Consider the following 26,791-nt stretch of genomic DNA (forward strand, 5'->3'; position numbering starts at 1 on the left):
AGCGTTTTTTGTCTGTCCCGAAGGATCTCGCTAACCGCTGAACCGATATTGTTTTCCTTTACAGTGAAACTTCTTATAGGTCCTGGGAAGGTTTTAATCTATTTTTGGGGAGGGCGTCTTCACCCCCCTCCTTCCCAAAAATATTTTATTTATTCTTTTGAAACTCAAATTTAATATGGGATGAGGTCGACTTTTCCCCCTCCTAACTTAGGTGCCCCTAGAGGCTTCTAGGGGGCGTATCCGCTAGTAATAATATAAAAGGGGAGAGTTAAATTCAATAACTAATTTATTTTATTAAGTAAAGAAGTCGACCACCCCCCTAATTTTTAAAAATATTCTTAAATAAAAATAATTTTTTTCTCTTTAGGGAGGGTTGTGGTACCCTCCCTCTAAAATAGTCATAAACCCTCCCAGGACCTACGAGAAGCTACACAGTAAAGGAGAACCATATAGTTTCAGCGGTTAGCGAGATCCTTTGGTAAAAACAGACAGACAAACATCCAGTAACATTAATATAAGGATTTGATAGTAGCCAAGAAAAATCACGATTTTGTATAAAACCTTGTTCAGAAAGTCAGACGGACAAAGTAATCTGTCGAGTAGGTTCTTTACTTGTAATAAATGAATAAAACTTATCTGATGTATTTATAAAAGTTTCATAACTTCTGCAAAGAAACTTTGTTTTAATTTTGTCAAAAGCCATCAAAAGGATCGACATTATTACAATTCTTCCTATGTAATAATATTATTTCCATTTGGGCTTCGAAACCGATTAATATCTGGTGGATTAGGACCGGTTTAAAGCCATACTGAAAAATCATGCATAGCAGCGTATTACAGACAATTTTACACGTATATTATAATAAAAAATTATTAAATTAATGCCAGTTTTGTTAGCACGGGCCTACGGTCCCTCGGAGCTAACCAAACTGTTTTTAATCTTAAAATTTTTTATTTTAATATCCCCGGAAAGCTGTTTATATAGGGATATATATGCGGAAGTGTAGGACCGCCCTATTTTATTGCAAGCCATAACTGTCTGCACGACAACCACCTCCATTTTTTATTCAATATAAAAGGTCAACTGAATTTGAGTTGCCGATTGTGTACATAGTTTCCTCGGTGTTTCCTCATCCTATCTCAATATTTACTACTAGCTAAAAAAACTTCAAACTTATTTTGAAAGTTTGAAAGCTTTTTTAGCTAGAAGTAAATATAGAGATAGGATGAGGAAACTGTGTACACATTCGGCAATTCAGATTCAACTGACCATATAAAAGGGTCAAAGAGAAGCTCTTTGTTTTAACTTTATCATCCTATTATATAAAGCAGTGTATTGAAGCACTGGAAAGTGTCATGTGTGACGTCATAAAATACGTCTAAAAAGGAGGGATGAGAGGAGAACAAGGGAAAGGAGACCCCTAAATAAGAGATAGATTCAGACTATTTTTATGACGTCACACATGACATTTTCCAGCGCTTCTCAGTAACCTCTTAACTGATGGAATTCCTAATTGTAGAGAAGCAGCAGATTATTTTTATACAACTTAAATCTTAATATGATCTTATGATATTTTTCTGATTTGTGTTATTTGATAAATTTTCAGAGATGCCTTTTTTTGGTTTTAATAATGTAATGTATTTGTAACACGATGAAAGAAATACAGGTAGACATATAGAGTTGCCTCGCTACTTAAAAATAAAGATTTTAATAAAAAGAAGTAATTAGGAATTTTACAATTCAAAATTAAGATTAATTTAGAATTTAAAAGTAATATAATTACGTTTTATTATAGGTATTACGCATGAATTAATCTATCTAGTTATTCTAAAAGCGACACTTTTATCATAATGTAAAGGTATATAATATTTTTTATGCGAATAATTATGTTATTTTACTTTTTGAGTATTTTGTCATCCTTGTATTTCGAATACAACAGCTACTCTATGATTCACTTTACTCGTTTGTTTGTCTGTATCTCCGTCCTTTTGCTTGTATGGCAAAGGGGAAACTTGATAATTTATTTTCTCGTATTCATTCGAATCCGGTGGATAGGAACCGGTTCTCATCCATACGAAAAAACTATGTCTAGCATCGTATTATATCCAGTTTTCTACGAATATAGAAATGTACAATCATAAGATTAAAACCAGTTTTTTTAGCCGGTGCCTTCGGCACCACGGGGCTAAAAAAACTAGTTTTAATCTTATAATTGTACATTCTATATCCGCGGAAAGCCGTTTATAATACGATACGAGAAATAACTAATCTATCCCATTATATAAAGTGGTAAGCTTTTTATTGTCAGTAGCAAAGGATCTAGCTAACCGCTGAACTGATATAGTTCTCCTTTACAATGAAACTTCTTATAGCTGCTGGGATGGTTTTAAGCTATTTATTTTATAAAAAAAGTCTGATTTTGGTTTTAGGCCATACAGAGCTCCTTGATGCTAGAGGCGTAACCTCTAGTTTAAGATAAAAAGCTGATTTATTTGTGAAGATTCCAATAACCTATTTCAGTCTATACAATCTTTTGACTGTTGGTTTGTCGGTATTTCTATGAGAGTCATTTCGTGAAAATGTGAATTTCTACTTCCAAAGATAGAAAGATAGTTTTTGTGTCAATATTCTTCCGACTGTTAAGCATCTACAATATAATTCTTTCTGTCTGTCAAGCTATAAAAAGAGGAAACTTGTTCAACCTTATAATAAAGTAACAGGATCTTTGTCTAAATGTCTGTGTGTATCGAAGGATCTCGCTAACCACTAAACAGGGAAGCTTCTCATAAATCCTGGTAAGGTTTATAACTATTTTGGGAGAGGATATCACCACTCGTCCAAGAGAAATAGCCCTTTTAAAAAAATTACCCAACCCCCCAAAAATTTTTAACTAAAATTAAAAATGGGGGAGGTTTACTTTTTATTTTTAAATCCCCCCTCAAGTGCTCTAAGAGGCCTCTAGGGACGTACACTAATAGAAAATAAAATAAAATCTTTATTTTTGTGCTGAGGTTAAAATTTGCAAAAAAAATATACATTCTGCAGAATTGAATGTACACCTAAGGTGGTGGACGCTTATTTTATCAGCCATTTTTTGACAGGAAAAGGGCGACAAAGCCGCGTAATGTTATATAATTTGAATTTATCTCCAGGCTAAAAACGTCTTGCTGTGCTACAATAGATAGTTCTACTATTTAGATATTTTGCTTGACATACATTTTTTGTGTAAATGTTTAATTAAATTAACCTATTAAATTGGGGCGGGATTCTCCTTTGATTTCAAGTGATCATCTAGAGAAGGGTATCATCTGCCTGTAATGGGATGCAATACACTAACGCCTTATGGTGGATATTAGGTTTAATAATATACAACAGACAACCAACTCTTTGATTTCACGACCTTACAACGTTAACTGTTATTTTAAAAAACATTTTGTATGATTATTAAACACAGCTTTTCAGCATATTTGTCATTTTTCTTGCATAATTGTAGAAGCTCTCCTTTTTAATAGCACACATAACCCGAGGCAATGGTTTTCAATCCCAAAAGAAAGGGTGTGGACACAAAATTACCAAAACCTTAAATTTTTTTCCATCTTAGCAAGGCGCAGTCATAAAAAAAGTCAGAGTTTTCTAAGCTATTTTTGTTTGTTGATTATTAATAAACAAGGATGATAAAACATCTATAAAAGCGAAGCTTAAAAAACAAACAAAAAATCAGCATGTTTTAAATGGACGAATGAACTTTCTGGTAACGATTATAGAGTTGCTACCCTTTCTAAACTCTTATAGGAATCATCATGCAAAGTTTGAAATCGATAGGACAATTAACGAAAAGAGCTAACCGTTACGGAAAGACGGACCGACCCTAGTTATAGAAAAGCTTCGCTATAATAAATGTAGACACAGAATGATAGGTATTCAAACTATTTTTGTAAATGATAAAGAGCATGAATATGAATTATTTTATTAAGATGAGAGTGAAAAATGCTCTTTTTTCTTTATTTAGCCATTAGTTAGGTTAGGTTAGATTGGCATGGACTAACGCAGTAGTATTCCAATTAAAAAAGTTATTTTTCCTCAAATAATAAATTAAGTTAAAGCTGAAAAACCAGATTGTGGTTTAAATTTCATAAAATTATAGTTGAATTTTGAGAAACAGCTTAAAGCGCCTAAAAAAATGACGTCATACAATACAAAGTACCAATGATAGGTCAGTATAAATTGTAATTGACAAATGGTTAAATTTATACTGGCCTCTCATTGGTCACTTGTATTGTATGACGTCATTTTTTGGAAACAATTTACGCTGTTTCTGGATTTGGTATCTGCTAAGAAGACGAAGAAAGTCACACAAAAAAATTCTGACGTCATAAAAATGAGGAGAGGACTAGTGGGAAAGAAAACCGCTAAAAAAGAGATGGATAATCCCTCATATTTATGACGTTACATTGAGCGACTTTCTTCGTCTTCTCTGCTCAAATAAAATAAAAGTATGCTAATATAGTACATGGGATTTATTTACAGTTACATGGAAACATAAAAAAAAGGATGAATATACATTTATATGAGTGGAACATTTGACAAAATTGAGACCAATTTCTGTGATTTAGCTTACAGACAGACAAACACACACACACGCACAACACACACACACGCACACACACACACGCACACACACACACACACACCCACGCACACACACACATACACGCATACATACACACACATACACGCACACACACACACATACACACACACACACAAAAGGATTTACACCGAATCCCAAAAGTCATCATGACCAACCTAAATTGACAAATTCTTTTCTCAGGTTCTTTCCAAAGTTCTTTTCACATCTATAATACAAAGTAGAACAATGTCTATCTGTCTGTCTGTCCGTCCGTCCCTTAAGATCTCGGTAACTACTGAACTGATCGGATTCTACTCTTCAGGGTATATACCTACTGGTCCTGTGGTGGTTTTAGGCTATTTTCTTGGGGGGTTGGACACCCCCAACCCCCCCAAAACCAAAATTCCCCCCCCCATTTTTTTTTTTTTTGGTAGAAGATTTCTTTGGTCCTTTTACGTAATTCGCCAAAAAAAATTTTTTTATCCCCTCTTGGGGCAAAGCCCCAAGAGGCTAGGGGCGAAGCCGCTAGTAATATATATAATCTTTGATATAAACAAAAAGCCACATTTCAAAATAAAAAGATATTTTAGCATTCATTTTTTGTTTAGGTGTATGAAAAAGGACAAAAGTTAATTGGAAAAAAATTTTTTTGCCTTTTTATTTAAGTTCTAGTTTTTGTTTGAAGCATAAGATCTTATTAAAAATTTAACAGACTTGATTGTGCTTTGCCGAGAAGTTTATATAGCCCCTGATGATTTTTACTCAATTTATTAAGCCACTTGAAGCCTTTAATACATATTTTAGATTAGGTTAGTTTATATTGGGTTAGGTGATTGTCCTGCAGGGTTAAAACCCTCCGAAGGGGCTAGAAATAGGAGAAAAGCTACTGTGAAAATACGAAGAAACGCTAATTAAGGGGCGTTGCTACGAAAGGGACTATACCCTAAATTTCTTTCAACAGAATAGTTAAAATCATTGATCTTTCGGTGGTTTTGTGCTATATTTAGAGAAAAATGCTTGATATCTCTGTCTGTTCAAAGCTCCAAATGCGCTAGGTGCAAAAACTGTTTATTGTTTAAAGATAAAACATTTATTTAAATTCTCTCAGCAAGCAAACAGAAAAACAAATTGGATTAAACATTTTTCCTTGGGATTTAAACATTTTTGCCAGCTTTGTATTTGTTTTAGAATTTGTGAATCTCCATTATATCCTTCCTGATAGGAACAATTATCGTAAACAAAGCTGAATCCAAAGAGTATTTTGGAAAAGATGGGACATATGTAATAGTTATTTCTCGCATCGTACCATAAACAGCACGAAGGCACGGGCTAAAAAACTGGTTTTAATCTTATTATTGTACATTTTTATATTCGTGCAAAACTGGATATAATACAATGCTAGACATATTATTTTGTGTGGATAAAAACTGGTTCTATTCCACCGGATATTAATCGGTTTTAAGTGAATACAAGAAAATCAATTATAAGATACAGTTTTTTTACCCAATGAAAATGAAACCCTACAGTTAAAAAGGTTAAACAATAAGTGGAAAGTATTTAATACTTATTTTTCATATTAATTCAAAACCGTTTAATATTTGATGGAATAGAACTGGTTCTCATATAACCAAAAAAATTATGTCTTGCATCATATTATATCCAGTTTTCTACGAATGAAAAAATGAACAAATATAAGATTAAAACCAGTTTGGCATCTAGGGGCTAAAAACTTGTTTTAATCTTATAATTGTACATATCATATCCTCTGTTTATAATACAATGTGAGAAATAACTATTATTGCATTGTAATACTAGTGGCTCTACCTCTAACATCTAGAATTTTTTTTTATTTTGATGAGGCATAGAGTGCTAGTAAAATATCTTTAAACCATCCAAAAAATTAGATCTGAAAACAAAATAGCCTAAAACCTTCACAGGATCTATCTGAATATAAACTGAAACAGATAACTTAATCGGTTTAGTAGATAATGAGATATTAAGCTTTAGTTGAAAAAACATCATTAAAAAATAATAGGATACAGCTTTCCATTGATAGTTAGGTAAAAAATTTTATTTGCTCTGAGGGTGGAAATGGTTATAATAAAGTCATGCGTTCTAAGGGTTATTGTATTTGGTGTTAGTTTGTTTGGTCTCTTAACTTTTTTTCTTCAAAGCACATTAATGAGAATTTAGAGCAAAAAAAGTAATTTCAGATAAAATAACAACGTATTACCTTTATGTAATTGTTTATCCTGGGCTTATTGTAGTAATTTGTGTGCATTTGTTTAACATTGTTTATCTTTCTGCATAATGTATCGATAAATAATTAAACAAGAATAGTATTGGATAATTTGCTGGAATACGTAGATAAGCTAATGTTTTATGCAGCATTTTCTATTATAGATGAGCAAGATATAGTATTGCTAAATCTATATATACATTTATCTAAAACATTATATAAATGAAAAAAACTGATCTGTATTGTATTTTTCTTTTTCCATTTCAAAAGTTTTCAAAGTTAGTTTTGTTATTCTTTATGTTTCTATAGATTTGAAGCTTGGCAAGGATGATATATTTTTGTTGTGTTATGTAAACAATGTTTGATGTTAGTTTTACAAGCCATAGGAAAACATTTGTTAGTAAGTTTATCGAGGAAGTGGTATTCTACTTCCTGTTTTTCTAGCAGAGTCGGCACAAATCAACCTTTAGTGGTCAGAAAAAACTAAATCATTTTCTTTTTTTTATTTATTGCAACTTTTTGCTTTAAAAAGTAAATAGGCAGAAATTAAAACACGTATACAAGCTTTTGAAAGATTTGCCATATTTTGAAGAAAAAACCTTACGTACTTTGTGAGGATAGTTTCAATTCTCTTATTTATGATTCCCCACACCTAAACTAAAATTTTTTGATAAAAAAGTCACCCCTAGCCTCTGAGGAGCTCTGACTTTACAGGGCCTATATAAACATCAGTTTTTTAGCAGTCAAATCAATCTTTGCTTATGTAGTACTTTAAATTGGTCTTATAATAAATGTTTAAAGAGCAATAAAAAAGTAAGATACTCTTTCTTTTTCCATAATAGAAATTTATCACATTGTATCATTAACGTTTATCCACATATACAAAAATGTCCAATTATAAGATTTAAACCAGTTTTATATTCGTAGAAAACTGGATATAACTCAATACATGATTTTTCAGTATAGCTGAAAACCAGTTCTAATCCAGCAGATTTTAATCGGTTTCAAAGCCACAATGGAAATATTTTTACTAATATAAAGGAATAAGAAATTGTCCTTTCTTTGCAGAGTTACTCATCCTCTGTTGAAATAAACTTCATTACACGCGGAATTTGTTTATAAACATTGGAATACCTCGCTGGGGACTTGTTCTTGTTTGTTTTTACTTTTTCAGAGCCTAGCTACTCTTAAACTTATTTTATAGTAAATTTTCATTTCAAAATATCTCTTTTGACTTTTGTAGCAATTAAGGCTTATTAGGCTGTGCTTCACCAAAAAGTTTTTATTTAATCTTTGGTGTTTTTTTTGGACATTCTTGCATTAGAAAAATATTAACACAATACAATCTTTCCCGATTTTGTATTAATTTTGCGGAACATGATTCCAGTTACGTCATATTTTTCTTTCCCGAAAAAGGGAAGGGGCGAAGAAAAAAGAGATGGGAGAAAAGGTGGTTTTCCCCATCTCTTTTGAAGAGATTTTATTCCCCCCTCCCCTTTTTCGGGAAAGAAAAATATGACGTAACTGGAATCATGTTCCGCAAAATTTATACAAAATCGGGAAAGATTGTATTGTGTCAAAATATTTCTCTTAATTCTTTAAGCATTTTTGTTGATTGAAATGAGTCATAGAAATGAGTGATTATCCATCTCTTTTTAATGGGTTTTCTTTACCACTTCTCCTCTCACCTCTCTCATTTTTATGACGTCACGTGTCTGATTTTTCTGAGTGACTTTCTCCCCCCGCATATTTGGTTTCAATAATTATTTGCCTGGTTGTTAATGTGTCGACGTTATGACCAATGATATTGAAACCCCTAAAAATGTTTTAAAATGATACTTTTCTGCGGTTCCAGGACAGAGGCAGGAGTCCCAAACGTCGGAGTTGACAAACGCAGGAGTGTTTACATATTTATTTCATTAGTTCTATACAGGTTAGGTTAGGTTAAGATATGAATATACAAATAAGCCCCCCGCAGGAGTTATGCAATTAAAACCTATAAAATAGTTTAATAATAATAAATAGGTTAAGTTAGGTTAAGTTTCCACTCCGACGTTTGTTCACTCCGACGTTTTGGACTCCTGCGTTTGTCTTATTACCTTTTGCTGCTATACATATTTATGCATTTTCTAGTCCTTGTAAAGTCATTGCTTAGTTTTGTAGTTTGTCTTGTTTTCTGCCATCTACAATCTAACTTAGGCAATTTATAACTTACAAAGGACATACCAGTTAAAAGGAAATACAGGGACTTTAATTTTTAGGTATCTATCTATCTATCTATCTATCTATCTATCTATCTATCTATCTATCTATCTATCTATCTATCTATCTATCTATCTATCTATCTATCTATCTATCTATCTATCTATCTATCTATCTATCTATCTATCTATCTCTCTCTTTCTCTCTCTCTCTCTCTCTCTCTCTCTCTCTCTCTCCTCTTTCAATCTCACTCTCTCTCTCTTTCTCTTTCTCTTCTTTTCAGAGAAGCTTGCTATTGTTACTTTAAGTTTTTATGCAATATTTTTTAGGGTAAAAAATTAAACCTTCTATAGGAAGTTATTGCATAACTAACAGAGGACATACAATATAAAGGCACGTTAAAGACTTTCACTTTGAAAATACAAATAAATTGACAGAGTATTCTGCTTAATATATTATACATATATATTTAAATTTTTGTTTTATTTTATCTTTTAAAATTAACCAACACTTTTTATTTCTTTGCTTATTCAATTTAAATTGATTCAGTTTTAATTAAACTTATTTTAATAAGAGCAGTGAACCTACTCTATAGTTAGGATGTGTTTGTATCTGTGCGTATATCTGCACATCTGTATCTATTTACTCAAGAAGCATCCTGTATTTACGCAATTATAAACACATTCATATACAATTTTGTTGAGACTCATAAATTGATATTATGCTAGTTAATTTTTTACACTTTCTACAAGTGTTAATGTTTTATTGTCCTATCGTCTGATTTTAGAATTTTGCTTTCAACGGTAGGGGGAAAAAGTCACTCTCCATCTACTTTTATCGCTGTTCGGATGTTGCATTCTTGTTCTTTTAACATCACATTACCGTTTTACCTATGGGTATAATCACCCTTGTTTTAAAAAGGATGATAACATCCATAAAGCGAAGCTTTTAAACTATAGGACAAACGGACATTAACACTAGAGTGTCAGAACTGAATAATCAGAATCAAAAAGAATTGAAACAGGATAATGATTATGGACATACATACATTTTTAGGACTTGATTATAGAGTTGTTCTTCTTATAATTTTGTACTTTCTTGTTACAGGAATCAATATATCAAAAATCAGAACAATCGGATAATTAAATCACATAAAAATTAGTAAAGTAAAAAGTAAAAGTAAAAAAAAATCAACATGTTTAAAATAAACGTAGGGACATTCTGGCAATGAATATAAAGTTGCTACGCTTTCTAAATCGTATCTAACTACTACAGAAATCATCATGCAAAGTTTGAAATCGATAGGACAATTCTATCGTGCCTAAATCAATCAAAAAGCTAACCGTTATAGACGAACTGACCGATTCTAGTTATAGAAAAGCTTCGCTTTTAAAAATTAGTTATATTCCATCACTAATTTTATTATTCTATTGTTGTATTTTAACTTTTATAAAAAAATTCCATTAAATTCTTTTATTCTTTTCAAATAAAAAGTTGAAAACATTAGAGAATGAACGTAAAAGTTATTTTTGAAAAAAATCTCGGAGCTTCTCTATAGGTTACCTTTTACGTATCTCGTTAAAGTTGGATTTAAAGTGATCACATCTAGAGATCATCTAGAGTTTGTTATAGGATGCGATATTTTAATACAAATGCATTGAGTTAAGTAACATCCAACAGACAACCAACCCTTTGATTGCAGGAACTTTGTCATTGTACAAATATGGTTATGAGTTGCGCCTGTTTAATGGCCAAGGCATTCCCACCCTATTTTCACTTGTAGTGTCACAGCAGTTGAAACCATTTGTAACGTCTCTAGCATGACTTGAACCCGACACCTGCTCGCCAGTCAGATTTTACATTTCTAGATTATCATTTTTACTTTTTGTTGCTGTGCTTCTTGCTAATGATATTATCCTTGTTTAAAGCGAAGCTTTTCTATAATTTGGGTCGGTCCATCAGTCCGTCCGTAACGGATAGATTTTTTTTGTTAATTTAGGCATGTTAGAATTGTCCTATCGATTTCAAACTTTGCATGATGATTCCTGTAGTAGTTAGGTACGATTTAGAAAGCGTAGTTACTCCAGAATCGTTACCAGAATGTCCGTACGTTCATTTTAAACATTTTGATTTTTAACTTTTTCTAATAATTTTTTTATATATAATATAATCATCCGATTGATATGATTTTTGGAGTACTGATTCCTATTACAATGAGGTACAATATTATAAGCGAAGCATATCTATAATCAATTTTGTCAAAACATTGATATTTATATTTTGTATATTCAGTTCTGACATTTTACAAGAGTTAATATTCTTCTGTCATACAGTTTTAGGGCTTCGCTTTTATGGATGTTGTCATCCTTGTCCTCTCTCAGAGTTGATAAATGATATCTTAATGAATTTAAAATTAAGTTTTCTCTTTGTTTGAAAGGTAAGAGAAGTTTTAAAGATTTGTTTCAACTTGAAATTCATTTTTTGTACTCTATAGTTTGAAAGAAAGCTTTTTTTTATTTAATATGCTTAGATATGCTTTCGTTTTTTTCTGTTTAACTCGAAGCTTTTCATAGTGCCCATAAAAATGATACTATACTGACCTACCATTGGTTAATTAAATTCTATACTGGCCTGCCATTGGTCAATCATTAGGTGTATTGGCCTAGCATTGGTCATTTGAATTGTCGTCATCTTTTATAGGCACTATAAAGAGCTTCGTTTGATCAGGCTTTTGGTTTTTGGTTTCTCTTAGGAAGGTGGTGAGACCCTCCACCAAAATAGTTATAAACCTTCCCTGGACCAATGAGAAGCTACCCTGTAAATGAGAACCATATTGGTTCAGCGGTTAGCGAGATCTTTCAGTACACACAGACAGACAAACACAGATCATATTTTTTTTATTATAAGGATTTCCGAAAAACCAGTTATTAATCGTTCAATGTTATAACGATGAAGCTATTTTCACGGGATTTTTACAGACAGACAAATAAAGGCGATATACTTTTATAGAAGTTTCACTTCTGTAAAAAATGCAAAAAAATATAGAATATACAATACATGGTTTTTGTGTAAAAAATGTGAGTGTTTATAAAGCATTATATTTATATGATAAAGCAGTAATTGCATTTTTTATGTTTATAGTATGTACATTGGAGCGTCCCGCTTTTAGGCAATATATCTTTTTTTATAAACGTTTTTTTTTGTAGCAAAAAGTTTTTTTTTTGTTGACTAGAGTGTTTAAGGTTCCTCTAACCATTAATTCAAAATGTTGCATGTCAGGCATTTAACTATGGAAAAATTCTATTGTTTATAGATTTTTCTCATTAATTTTAAAAGAATTTACAGTCAAAGGTTTTGCAATCAAAAGTTTCCATTATTTAGCACTTTATATGTCTTAATCAAAGCATGCAAGAAATACACCGCTCTAACTGCTGAAAGACTGCCACAAGTAGTCCGAATACCCAAAATTTGAAGCGTCCAGCTTCAATAAGAAAAGGTTATAAAATTTTTCAAATGGCTTTTTTGGAATTGGGTATACACGTGGCAGTCTTTTAGATGTCAGATTGGTGTATTTCTTGCAGGCTTTCTTGAATAAAATAAGATTTTTAGAAACTATTTTTTGGGGAGTTTTTTGGGGAGGGAGAAATTAGAAAATCTACAAAATTACCGAACATTTTTCAAAAAGACAATTTAAAGGCGTTATTTAAGTTTAAACCCCGAACAAAACTTTGTGACTTTGTGTTAGAAACGGGACAGTTTTATATACACTGTACATTTAGTTTCTTGCATTTTCACATCAACTACAGTTTTCAAAAAGAGAATACTTCTCAATACTGTAGAAATTATTTTATAAAAACAGCAAAATTAATTTTTCTAATATGACTTTATTATAGGCACTCATTAAGTCATATTATAATAATGGACTATTCTAATATTACGTCACTAGCGGCTACGCCCCTATTGACCTCTAGTGGCACTTTAAATGTTTTTTTTAAATAACATGTCTATATTGCGTTCAAGTCTCTACGTAAAAAAATAGTTGTAAATCTTTCTGGGACATATGAGAAGCTACCCTGTTAAGGAGAACCTGATCAGTTCTGCGGTTAGCGAGAACCTTCGGTACAGACAAACAAAAAGACAAACAAACATGCTGTTACTTTATTATAAGGATTATTTATACATTTGATGTTTTTTTTTTATAAATTTTTTATGCTTTTTAAGCCATTAAACAACATTTTTTAAATAATGAAATTTAAAATTAAAAAACCTAAGCCATTGATTTTACCATGATCCATAGCATTTTTAAAATTAGAATAATTTAAAAATTTGCTAAGCATTTTTACAAAAACAGCACTGAAGGGCTTAGAGAAGGGATTGACACATTTTTGGCACACTCTTAATGCTAATACAAAAATGGAAAATCTTGAAAGCTCTGTGAAAAAAAATTTACAAAAGTTTTTTTGGATGCTTAATTAACCACTGTTTTTCTTAATAATGGAATTAAAGGAGGATGGGTTGATATTTTCAATATCTGGCCGAATACCAGATATTGAAGCTATCCGGATACCGGATATCCGACTGTTTTTTATTGCCAGATATTCAGTAATTTACCGGATATCGAACGTTGGCCAGATATACGGCCGGATATCCGGCCAAAAAAGTATCCAGCCCAACCTTAGTTAATTTTTAGTTTTAGCTTTTTGGTGGCTACTTTTCAGCTGTTCAGCTGTTTATGAAATCTTAATGGAAATACACACAAAAATAACTTAGAACTTAATAAGTTAGCTTGACATCCGTGGTTAGTTTACAGATGCACAATTTATATTTTTATATTTTTCTTTCAGATTTAGGCTCTCCCCCCCTCCCCGCCCCCCCAACTCTCTCTTTCTTTTTATTAACTCTCCCTTTCTATCTCTCTATCTCTCTCTCTCTCTCTCTCTCTCTCTCTCTCTCTCTCTCTCTCACTCTCTCTCTTTCTCTCTCTCTCTATCTTTCTCTCTCTCTCTCTCTCTCTCTCTCTCTCTCTCTCTCTCTCTCTCTCTCTCACTCTCTCTATCTCTCTTTCTCTCTCTCTCTCTCTCTCTCTCTCTCTCTCTCTCTCTCTCTCTCTCTCTCTCTCACTCTCTCTATCTCTCTTTCTCTCTCTCTCTATCTTTCTCTCTCTCTCTCTCTCTCTCTCTCTCTCTCTCTCTCTCTCTCTCTCTTTCTCTCTCTCTCTCTCTCTCTCTCTCTCTCTCTCTCTCTCTCTCTCTCTCTCTCTCTCTCTCTCTCTCTCTCTATCTATCTCTCTCTCTATTAACTTTCCCTTTCTATCTCAATCTTGAAAAGAACAATGTTGCTAACACAATAATTTTTTTTTTAGCATTAGAAATTTATCATCAATTTTAATGTAATTAATTGGAGAATTTTTTTATATTTTTGGATTCCTCTATAGCGTTTTGAGATAATCTATAATACGATGTCTGTTTGTCTGTTTGTTTCTAGCGTAGGATCTCGCTAACCGCTGAACCAATCGGGTTCTCCTTTACATGGTAGCTTCTCATAGGTCCCGGGAAGGTTTATAACTATTTTCTTTGGGGGTGGGACACCCCCACCACCCCAAGAAATAAAAAATACCCCCACCCAAAATTTTTTTTTTCTTTTTAAAACTAAAATTAAAATAGTGGGGTCGACTACCCCCCATCAAAAAAAAAAAATTTCCCCCTCCCCAAATTTTTTTTGTTGAAAAAATCTAAAATACGAGAAATTGGTTTGATTAAACCTCTTTGGGAAAAAGCCCCTAGAGGCTAGGGGCGAAGCCGCTAGTATTATATATTATACTTGCGGTTGCGCCCCTAGCATTCAGGCGCTTTAAATTCAAAGTGATATGTAGGACAGAAAAATTGCCTAAAACTATACTCAGACTTATTTATAAAAACTAAAATAGCCTAAAACCATCCCTGGGAATATAGGAAGCTTCGCTGAAAATGAGAACCATATCAGTTCAGCGGTTAGCGAGATACTTTGCTACAGACAAAAAAGCTAACTACTTTATATAATACGATTTTATATGATAGGATCTCTAAAATAAAGGCCATATTTTTATAGTGTCGATTGAATCGAATTTTTAAATTCAATGATATTCCATATTTTGTTGAGATCCAATTCTTTATAGAACACTAGCGGCTTCGCCCCAAGAGATGATCAAAAATTTTTTTTGGCGAAATTCGTAAAAGGGCCAAGGAAATCTTCAGCAAAAAAAAAATGGGGGGGGGATTTTTTTTATTTTTTGATGGGTTGGGGGTGTCCCACCCCCCAAGAAAATAGCCTAAAACCACCACAGGACCAGTAGGTATATTCCCTGAAGAGCAGAATCTAATCGGTTCAGTGGTTACGGAAATAATCTTAAGGGATGGACAGACGGACAGACAGACAGACGGACGGACAGACATCATTCTACTTTGTATTATAGATACTTTATAATTTATATTGATTTATAATTTTTTTTTCAGAATTAAAAATGTTGGATTAAGATTTTTTTCCGTGTTAAAGTTGGTGATGACTGGTTGCGCCAGCTTTGAAATAGTTCTCAGGTAAAGATAGATAGATAGATAGGTACTTCGATGTAGAAATAGATAGATAGATAGATACTTGGATAGATAGATAGTTACTTGGGCAGAGAGATAAATATACTGGATAGACACTTAGATAGATAAATAAATAGATTAAGATAGATACTTGGATAGATAGATAGGCACTTAGATAGATAAATAAATAGAATATGATAGATACTTGGATAGATAGATAGATACTTGGATAGAGAGATAAATATAATGGATAGACACTTAGATAGATAAATAGATAGATTAAAGTTGATAATGACTGGTTGTGCCAGCTTTGAAATAGTTCTCAGGTATGGATAGATTGATAGGTACTTGGATAGATAGATAGATAGATAGATTAGAGAGATCCATTCCAGCATGATTAATATTACGACAAGGATGACATCATCCATAAAAGCGGAGCTCTAAAACGGTAGGACAAACGAACATTAACATTTGTAGAGTGTCAGAACTTAATAATCTGAATATAAATGTATAAAAGTTTAAAATAATTTAAGTAAAATTATTGAAAAACTGCTTACTGTTTAAGGACATACTTACATCTTTATGAGTTTATTTCAGAGATGTTTCGTTTATAACAATGTACTTTGTTGTCCTTGGAATCATTAATACAAAAATCTGATCAATCGGACAATAATAACATATAAAAATTTTATTTAAAAAAATTTGAAAATCAAAATTTTTAAATTGGACGTTTTGAAATCGATAGGACAATCCTAAAAATAATTATAGAAAAGCTTCGCTTTTAATAGTTATTTCTCGCATCGTATTATAAACGGCTTTCCGCGGATATAGAAAGTACAAATATGAGATTAAAACTAGTTTTTTTAGCCCCGAGGTGCCGGAGGCACCGGCTAAAAAAACTGGTTTTAATCTTATGATTGTACATTTCTATATTCGTAGAAAGCTGGATATAATACGATGCTAGACATAGTTTTTTCGTATGGATAAGAACCGGTTCCTATCCACCGGATTCGAATGAATACGAGAAAAATAATTATTATATATTGACAATTGATGTCACTTTGACATTAGCAAAATGTTTGATAAACTAAAATTATTTCTTTTGCTTCATCAATTGTCTATTACAAAATTGACCAGCGGTATCTGTTATGGAGGATGCTGTAAGTATTGGTGCAAAAAATTGGGACGAATTTTAAATTGATTTGACGAGGTTTTTTTACGTCACAAGTGAAGGAAAAACCCCATCTCTTTTCTAGGGGTTTCTTTCCCCCTTCCCTTTTCTTTCCCTTCACTTGTGACGTAAAAAAATCACCCCCGTCAAATTAATTTGAAATTCGTCCCCATTTTTGCACCAATACTTACAGCATCTTGTGGAGGTCTCGGGTTCGAGTCTGGACCAAACTGTGTCATACTAGAGACGTTACATGGAACCTACTGCTGCTAAGTTAGCCGCATGAAAGTAAGAGTTAGCTCATAAACAGGAGCAACTCAATACCATGCACAGTTAGAACTTTCAGACAAAGGTTGTGCAATCAGATTGTTGGTTGTCTATAGGGGGAATGGAAGCTTTACATTGCTGAATTATAAAACGTGGAGTATGTTTCAAGGTGCGTGGAGAGGCTTAGAACCCGAAGCGACACCAAGCCCCCTAGAGGCCATCAGTGTCAACTAATAAAAAATAAAATAGCCTAAAACCTGCTAAAAATCGGTCCAACCGCCATTGGTGTTTTATAGTTAATTGTCCTCCTTAATGATGAGAATGTTGTCAAAAAGTTTCAGCATTCTATCTTTTATAGGAGCTGAGTAAATCCCATTTCCCCCTTAGCGCTACGGACTGTCGGGCAAAGTAAATTATAGAGTAGCTGCGCTACTAAAAAATATTTACTTCAAAAATAGATGTTTAAAGTTTGATATTTATTGTTGTCAATTTCGATATAAAAGGAGAAAAAGACAGATACTTAATTAGATAGATAAGAAGTGTAATGTTTATATTAAGAATTTAATTTTGTCGAATGTTGTTGTAATCTTCTTGTAAGATATAATCCTGAGATTATCCTTAACTCAAAAGACAGGTTGGCCTATCATAGATAGATAATTAGATATATGTATATTATGTAACCTTATTCAACAAGGATGACAACATTCATAAAAGCGAAGCTCTGAAACGGTAGTACAAACGGACATTAACACTTGTATAGTGTCAGAACGGAATAATCAGAATATGAATGCATAAGAGTCGAAGCAAAATTGTAAGTAAATTTGTTGAAAAACTGCCTGAAACAGGATAATGTTTATGGACATACTTACATTTTTAGGACTTGATTATAGAGTTGCTTGGCTTATTATATTGTACTTTGTTGTCTCAGGAATCAATATACCAAAAATCAGATCAATCGGATAGTTAGATCACATAAAAATTTGTTGTTAAAAAAGTAGAAAAATCAACATGTTTAATATGGACCTACGGACATTCTAATAATGATTATAGAGTTGCTATGCTTTCTATATTGTACCTAAATACTACAGGAATCATCATGCAAAGTTTGAAATCGATAGGACAATTCTAACATGCCTAAATTAACGAAAAAGCCATCCGTCTCGGAGGTACAGACGTACGGACGGACGGACAGACGGATGATACACTAAATTATCCCTTCTGTAGATTACAATTTGTAGTTGAAACGTTTGGACACTCAACTTAAAAAATCAACTAATCAAAGTTGCTAATACAACGAATAAGAAAACGTTGTTATAAAACTTTGGGGACAAGTGTAATAAACAGCCTATTCCCCCCTCCTTTATCTCTGAATTAAAGGTAGATTGTAGACTGTATTTGTTCAGAGATGATTATATAGATAGATTTTAAGAGGAAAGATAAATAGATAGATGAAACATAGATAGATAAGTAGATTATTAATGGATTGATAGATAGATAGATTAGTATTGGTTTATATTTATCAGTTATATCCATTATGAATAGGCGCTATCCATCACGAGAAGAAAAAAAAGATAGATAAAGCAAAGCCTCACACACACACACACACACACACACACACACACACACACACACACACCATAGGACCCACGGATATTTGCCAGGTTTCACCACAGAAACATTTTGAAGTAACTGGATTTTTTGTCTGGTAATTTAAATATAAATTCATTTTTTCACAGATTCAGATAGCTTAGGTTTGCTCCGTGGCAGGTTTTAGCCTATAGTAGATTGAATAAATCCACCCTCGAAATAAAACTACCTAATTTTAAAAATATAAAATAATTAGCTGTCTATAGTGCCCTAGCAAAATGGGAATAGATGTCACCGCGTTTGGCTGACATGATCTTTGAAATAGATGGGGGTAAAGGATATTTTATGACGTCAATAGAATAGGCACGTCAAAGTGGTGACATCTGCCCATTTTTTTCTAGGGCACAATAGACAGCTGCAAAAATAACAAGTAACATTATTATTACTATAAGTAATTTTTATACGTTTTTATTTGGTCCGTTTTTGTTCTCCAAACATGGCAAAATTCGTGGGTCCACGTAACACGTAAAATATAAGAGTGCCTAAACAGCCAATACTAAAAAACAAACTAATATTACAATAACATCTTTGTTTTGTATTTTTTATGCGGAATTGATTACACCCCACAAAACTTTGTGGGTAAAACAAATTGACTTTAGTCCCTAAAAAGAGTTCAGAACTTAACTCAAAATTCGCGACTATAAATTTTAACTAATCCTAGTCCATTTATATAAAATCAGAAAAATCTCGTAAACGGCTGGTTCCTAAAAATAATCAATAAGCCGAGTAAGTTTTCTATTTCAAATCTTCACAAAGATCCCGAGATGGTTTTATGCTATTTCATTATGAATTTATATCTTGAAATGCTCAAGGCTTTAATTTATAATAATGATAACAAATTGATATAATTGCCTAACCCCCCAATTTATACGTATGTCTACCTAAGATCATAAAATTGTTTTGAGTTTACAGTTTCTACGCATGTTTTCTCGTCTACAAACACTCACACTCACATACACACACACAAACACACACACATACACACTTAATGAACTTAATTTAAAATAATTGCTGTAATACCAGGTACAACCAACAACTGAATTTTACAAAACAAGGATGACAACATCCATAAAAACGATGCTCTAAAATCAGTAGGACAGACTAAAGATCAATAACTAAAAAAATAATTTGTAAGTCTAAACAAAGTTGTGGATAAATTTGTTGCAAAATTACGTAAGCATAAGCCTTGCTTGTAATATTATACTTTGTTGTCTTATGAATCATTGTTCCAAAAATCAGATGAATAGGATATTTTTATCATATGAAAAATGCAAAGTTTGAAATTTATAGGACATTTCTAACATATCTGAATCAACGAAAAGAGCTGTTACGAACATACGGACGGTCCTATCCAAATCATAGAAAAACTTCGCTTTTGAAAAACAACTATAACTACGAAAAAATCGAATTTATTCAGTTATTGATTAAATCTACTGCAATGAAGTTTACTGTTCTTTTTTTCTAAAATGAAGTACATATTTTGCAAATTGTTTTTGTTTTTATAAATCATCACTTTTTTTAAAATTCAAACGAGGTCATTCAAGATAAAAGGTTTTTAAAATTTTTAAACAAAGTTGAAATGACTTTGTGAACTTAATTGTCCTTGTTCACAAGAAAATTCTTTTTAACATATTGAAAAGATATTGTTGGGGGGGAATGAATTATAAAAGGGGGAGGAGAGGTTAAATACTACCCCATAACCACTTTAAGGATGGGGGGAGGGGGGCAAATTATTTTGGAAGTTAGATTAGATTTTAGAACTCCATGTCATATTAACCTTGAGAAGTCTTTACAGAGAGAAAGGGTTAGACACAATTATATTAGCGCAGATACTCTATGATAGATAGATAGACAGATATATAGATAGATAGATAGATAGATAGATAGATAGATAGATAGATAGATAGATAGATAGATAGATAGATAGATAGATAGATAGATAGATAGATAGATAGATAGATAGATAGATAGATAGATAGATAGATAGATAGATAGATAGATAGATAGATAGATAGATAGATAGATAGATAGATAGATAGATAGATAGATAGATAGATAGATAGATAGATAGATAGATAGATAGATAGATAGATAGATAGATAGATAGATAGATAGATAGATAGATAGATAGATAGATAGATAGATAGATAGATAGATAGATAGATAGATAGATAGATAGATATATATATATATATATATATATATATATATATAGATAGATAGATAGATAGATAGATAGATAGATAGATAGATAGATAGATAGATAGATACATAGATAGATAGATAGATATATAAATAGATAGATATATATATCCCTAGTAATCTCAAAACGTGTAAGTAAGCAATTAACATTTTTTTTGGCTTACTTAAATGTGCCATTGTGCCATTTTTGTGGTAAATTACTGATAAGCCATAAAGAATACTAATTGCTTACTTATATCAGCATTCTACAACAATTTGGTCTTACTTGTGAGATAAAAGAGGGTGGAGTAAATAAATACCCAGTCATTTACAGTAAAAGTGGCTTATATAAGTTGAAGTGAAGAAAAAGAAGGAGGAGTAATAATTAATCCCTTCCTTCCTGTAAGCAGTTTATGAAAAAAAGAGAAGATTTGGCTGATATAAGCCAAATAAGCAACAAATGTGATTGATTGCTTATAAGTAATTTATCCAAAAATTGCATGATTTGGTATATAAGCCAAATAAGCATTTATTGTGATTGATTGCTTGTAAGTAATTTATCAACAAATTGGATGATTTGGTATATAAGCCAAATAATCATTTATTGTGATTGATTGCTTATAAGTAATCTATCAAAAAATTGTATGATTTGGTATATAAGCCAAATAAGCCGAAATTTTTATTGATTACTTATAAGAAATTTATGAAAAAATTGTATGATTTGGCATATAAGCCAAATAAGCCAAAATTTTCATTGGTTGCTTATAAGTAATTTATCAAAAATTGTATGATTTGGCATATAAGCCAAATAAGCCAAAATTTTGATTGATTGCCTATAAGTAATTTACCAAAAAATTGCATGATTTGGCATATAAGCCAAATAAGCCAAAACTTTCATTCATTGCTTATTAGTAATTTATCAAAAAATAGCATGATTTGGTATATAAGCCAAATACGCATTTATTGTGATTGATTGCTTATAAGTAATTTATCAAAAACTTACATGATTTGGTATATAAGCCAAATAAGCCAAAACTTTCATTGATTACTTATAAGTAATTTATCAAAAAATAGCATCATTTGGTATATAAGCCAAATAAGCCAAATCTTTCATTGATTACTTATAAGTAATTTATCAAAAAATAGCATGATTTGGTATATAAGCCAAATAAGCACTTAATGTGATTGATTGCTTATAAGTAATTTATCAAAAACTTGCATGATTTGGTATGTAAGCCAAATAAGCCAAAACTTTAATTAATTACTTATAAGTAATTTATCAAAAAATAGCATGATTTGGTATATAAGCCAAATAAGCATTTATTGTGATTGATTGCTTATAAGTAATTTCTCAAAAATTGCATAATTTGGTATATAAGCCAAATAAGCCAAAACTTTCATTGATTACTTATAAGTAATTTATCAAAAAATAGCATGATTTGGTATATAAGCCAAATAAGCATTTATTGTGATTGATTGCCTATATGTAATTTACCAAAAAATTGCATGATTTAGCATATAAGCCAAATAAGCCAAAACTTTCATTGATTGCTTATAAGTAATTTATCAAAAAATAGCATGATTTGGTATATAAGCCAAATAAGCATTTATTGTGATTGATTGCTTATAAGTAATATATCAAAAACTTGCATGATTTGGTATATAAGCCAAATAGGCCAAAACTTTCATTGATTGCTTATAAGTAATTTATCAAAAAATAGCATAATTTGGTATTTAAGCTAAATAAGCCAAAACTTTCATTGATTACTTATAAGTAATTTATCAAAAAATAGCATGATTTGGTATATAAGCCAAATAGGCCAAAACTTTCATTGATTGCTTATAAGTAATTTATCAAAAAATAGCATCATTTGGTATATAAGCCAAATAAGCCAAAACTTTCATTGATTACTTATAAGTAATTTATCAAAAAATAGCATGATTTGGTATATAAGCCAAATAAGCATTTAATGTGATTGATTGCTTATAAGTAATTTATCAAAAACTTGCATCATTTGGTATATAAGCCAAATAAGCCAAAACTTTCATTGATTGCTTTTAAGTAATTTATCAAAAAATAGCATGATTTGGTATATAAGCCAAATAAGCATTTATTGTGATTGATTGCAAATAAGTAATTTATCAAAAAATTGCATAATTTGGTATATTAGCCAAATAAGCCAAAACTTTCATTGATTACTTATAAGTAATTTATCAAAAAATAGCATGATTTGGTATATAAGCCAAATAAGCATTTATTGTGATTGATTACATATAAGTAATTTATCAAAAACTTGCATGATTTAGTATATAAGCCAAATAAGCCAAAACTTTCATTGATTGCTTATAAGTAATTTATCAAAAAATAGCATGATTTGGTATTTAAGCTAAATAAGCAAAATCTTTCATTGATTCCTTATATTTTATCTGTTGCATATCCCCTCTTCTGTCTAATTCCAATATGAACCTGCCCTATTATACATAATATATTTATGTTTTTTTTATTTAGATTTAAAAATTATATTGATTTTTTTTTTTTTTTTGTAAATTATCAAATGATTTCATTTCTAACTGCTCTAAGAAGAAAACCTCCTTTAAAGGTTTAATGTGATAATAAATGTAGGATGTCTAGATCCCCAATTACTTAACCCATTAGTGACGAACCGGGTATTAAAACCCGGTTCCGAAAAATGAAAAAAAAACGGTTTCCAGTCTTCAAATTTCATCATCCTTTTGTGAGCCTCCCCTTTACTCCGTTCTTTATCTATTGTCCCTGGAGAGAAGTCTCAGATATGGATCTATGATATGGATAATATGGATCAACCGAGAAAAAAAAGGTGCATTAATAACTTTTTTGTTTTTATAGTTAAGTTGCTGATTTTTTTTGTGAAATCTAATGTTTATTGACAAGTACATATATTTGTGAATTCGTTTTATTCAAATTATTATTTTTTATATGATTTTTTTATCATTTTTTTACGCCCTATTTGGACCCGGTTCGGCATGGCCATAAATACCCGGCAGTTTTAAAACCCGGCTCGGTTTTGGTTTTATTACCTGGTTTTAACTTTTCAACTATTAAATATTTTTTTATGATTTATCATTCTTGAGCCACCCTAATCAGTATACCCTAGTAATCTCTATATGTGTCCTCCAATAGTTTTATGCTCTTTTTCTGATATGTATCATCCAATTTTTATATGTTCTTTTTTTGTGTATGCCAGGTTTTAAAACTTCGACAAACGGGCCTTTTTACCCGGTTACGGCGGCTGAAACCGGCGGATTAGTAATATTTGACATAATATCATTTGACTTAAATTCATTTCACATAAAACATTTGACATAAAATCACTTCACATAAAGGTACATTTGACATAAAAACATTTGCCATAAAGGTACACTTCACATAAAAACGTTTCACATAAAGGTACATATGATATAAAGGTACATTTGACATAAAGGTACATTTGACATAAAGGTATGTTTGACATAAAGGTACACTTGACATAAAGGTACACTTGACATAAAGGTACACTTAGCATAAAACGTTTCACATAAAGATACATAAAGACACATAAAAATATTTTCATATAAATATGACTGTATAGACATGGGGACTTCAGTCGTGCGAGGCTTGTGGTGCAGAACTGAGATTCTGTTCACCAGTTGCCATGCAATGTACCTTTATGTCAAATGTACCTTTATGTCAAGTGTACCTTTATTTCAAGTGTACCTTTATGTGAAATGTACCTTTATGTCAAGTATACCTTTATGCCAAATGTACCTTTATGTCAAATGAGTTTATGTGAAACGTTTTTATTTAAAATGTACCTTTATGTCAAATGAGTTTATGTCAAATGATACTTTATGTGAAATATTTTATGTGAAATGAATTTATGTGAAGTGATTTTATGTCAAATATTACTGATCCAAACCGGCCAAAACACTTAATTTGAAATAAATCGCTTCGTATATTACTTGTAGCCCTATATATTACGTGAGGTTGTGTAGTTTTCAATTACGGATTGTATCAAAGTTCTAAAAAGTGTTCATCTCACTTTGGGCATTCAAAAATTACATTTTTCATTTTTTTGTCGAAATAACCGGGTATTTAGGAAAAAGCGGCTTTTGATGCAGGCAGAAAACCACCCAAAACGGGTTTAAATTAGGGTTGGGCCGGATATCCGGTGTGGCCGGATATCCGGCCGGATTTCCGGCCATTTTCAATATTGAAACTATTCGGCCGGATATCCGGCAATATAATCTTTTATATTTTACAACAAAAATCTCTGTTACTTTAATCTTAAATGGCTGTAATTTTCTTATTATTGAAGCTAGAAGAACAATTTTTTCTGAATATGTTTATCTTTATGTAAATTTTATATTAGAAATTTCAAAACATAAATTTTGGCGGTGGCAGCTGCTAGCCGCAAACCGACGGTTGACAGGTAACCGGCAACGGATTTTATGAAATTGTAATATGTCATGAAGATATATAAAAAAAGCCTAAGTTTTTAAAATTTGAAATCTTAAAGTAAAGATTTGCGGTCACAGGAACTGTTTAAAGATTTCTAGGGACCTAAAGGTTCAGGACTTGCAGAATTATACCTATAACCTGAAATCGACTTAACCACCTATATTACATATGTGGATGTACGACTATAGGATATTTTAATATTAGATAACATGAAATGCTTTGTTTAAGTAAAACAATATTTTTACTTTTTACCTGAATGACCTTAACAGATTTGCTGGCATCCTGTGCCCGCCAGGAAGGAGGTATTAAAAAAATTTCAACTCTCAGTTATGTGTCATACCGATATTTCAAAAGTTACTCAGTTATAGCCCTCTACCTTTTATACACAGAAAATGGGATAGAAAAAAACAGAGGGGGGGGGGCAGGCATTCAACGCCACCTCACCGCCCATCCTCCAACCGTTAGGGGTTAATATTACAGATTGAGAGTAGTAATAGTTAATTAGATTTATTTGCTAAGAAGAAAGATCATTTAATAGTTACTTCATTTTTAAGTTTTAACCCTAATTTTATCCTATTTTATAAAGTACTAAGCTTTTTTATGTCTGTAGCGAAGGATCTCGCTAACCGCTGAACCGATATGGTTCTCCTTTAGAGTGAAGCTTCTCATAGGTTCCAGGGTGGTTTTAGGCTGTTTAATTTTTATAAAAAAGTCGTTCTAAGGTTCTAAGTTATTTTTCTGCACTTTTATGTCCCTTTTAATATTCCTAGATACTAGGGACGCAGCCGCTAGTATAATACAAAACACCAGTTGCGGGTATATTCCCTTTCGTGGCTACGCCCCTTAAGGAGCGATTATTCGTACTTTCACAGTAGCTTTCCTCCTATTTCTAGCCCCTCGCGGGGGACTCTAACCTTGCGGGGCAATCACCTAACCAAATATAACCTAACCTAAAATAACATATTAAAAGTAATTTTAAAAAAACAACGAATCGCCCCTTAAGGTGCGTTGCCACAAAAGGTACTATATCCTTTTTTAATACTTTAATATGTAGTAATTTGGCCGGTTATCTGGCCGGATATCCGGTAATTTGGCCGGATAACCGGATAGTTGCCGGATATCCGGCATTTGAAATCTGCCGGATATCCGGTATCCGGTATCCGTCCAAAAAAATATCCGGCCCAACCCTAGTTTAAATACCCGTTGTGCATTTATGGCCATGCCGAACCGGGTTTTTTTGCAACTTTCCTGTGCACGGCACTAGAGCAAAACAAAAAAATTGGAATTTTGTGTTGACCATTATAAAGCTTCCCTGAAATTTTCAGCTCGATCAGCCCATAAAAGTGGCGCTCGGCACTAATGGGTTAATTTGACGAATAGGAATAAAATGTAGACACAATCATACCACAA

At 31.8% G+C, this 26,791-nt stretch overlaps 1 protein-coding gene across 1 annotated transcript in view; it reads left to right on the plus strand.

Moving 5' to 3' along the window:
* The first annotated feature begins 15,567 nt into the window (after positions 1-15,567).
* Positions 15,568-26,791, plus strand: part of LOC145329319 (uncharacterized) — a 126,721-nt gene continuing 115,497 nt past the window's right edge. Inside the window, exon 1 of the mRNA XM_080173379.1 lies at positions 15,568-15,644. Within this exon, the coding sequence (XP_080029505.1) occupies positions 15,610-15,644 (35 nt within the window). The 5' untranslated portion in view covers positions 15,568-15,609. The remainder of the gene's footprint in view (positions 15,645-26,791) is intronic.

This window comes from Acartia tonsa, chromosome 10 (assembly GCF_053477335.1).
Source record: "Acartia tonsa isolate MP-2025a chromosome 10, ASM5347733v1, whole genome shotgun sequence".
Lineage (NCBI taxonomy): Eukaryota > Metazoa > Arthropoda > Copepoda > Calanoida > Acartiidae > Acartia > Acartia tonsa.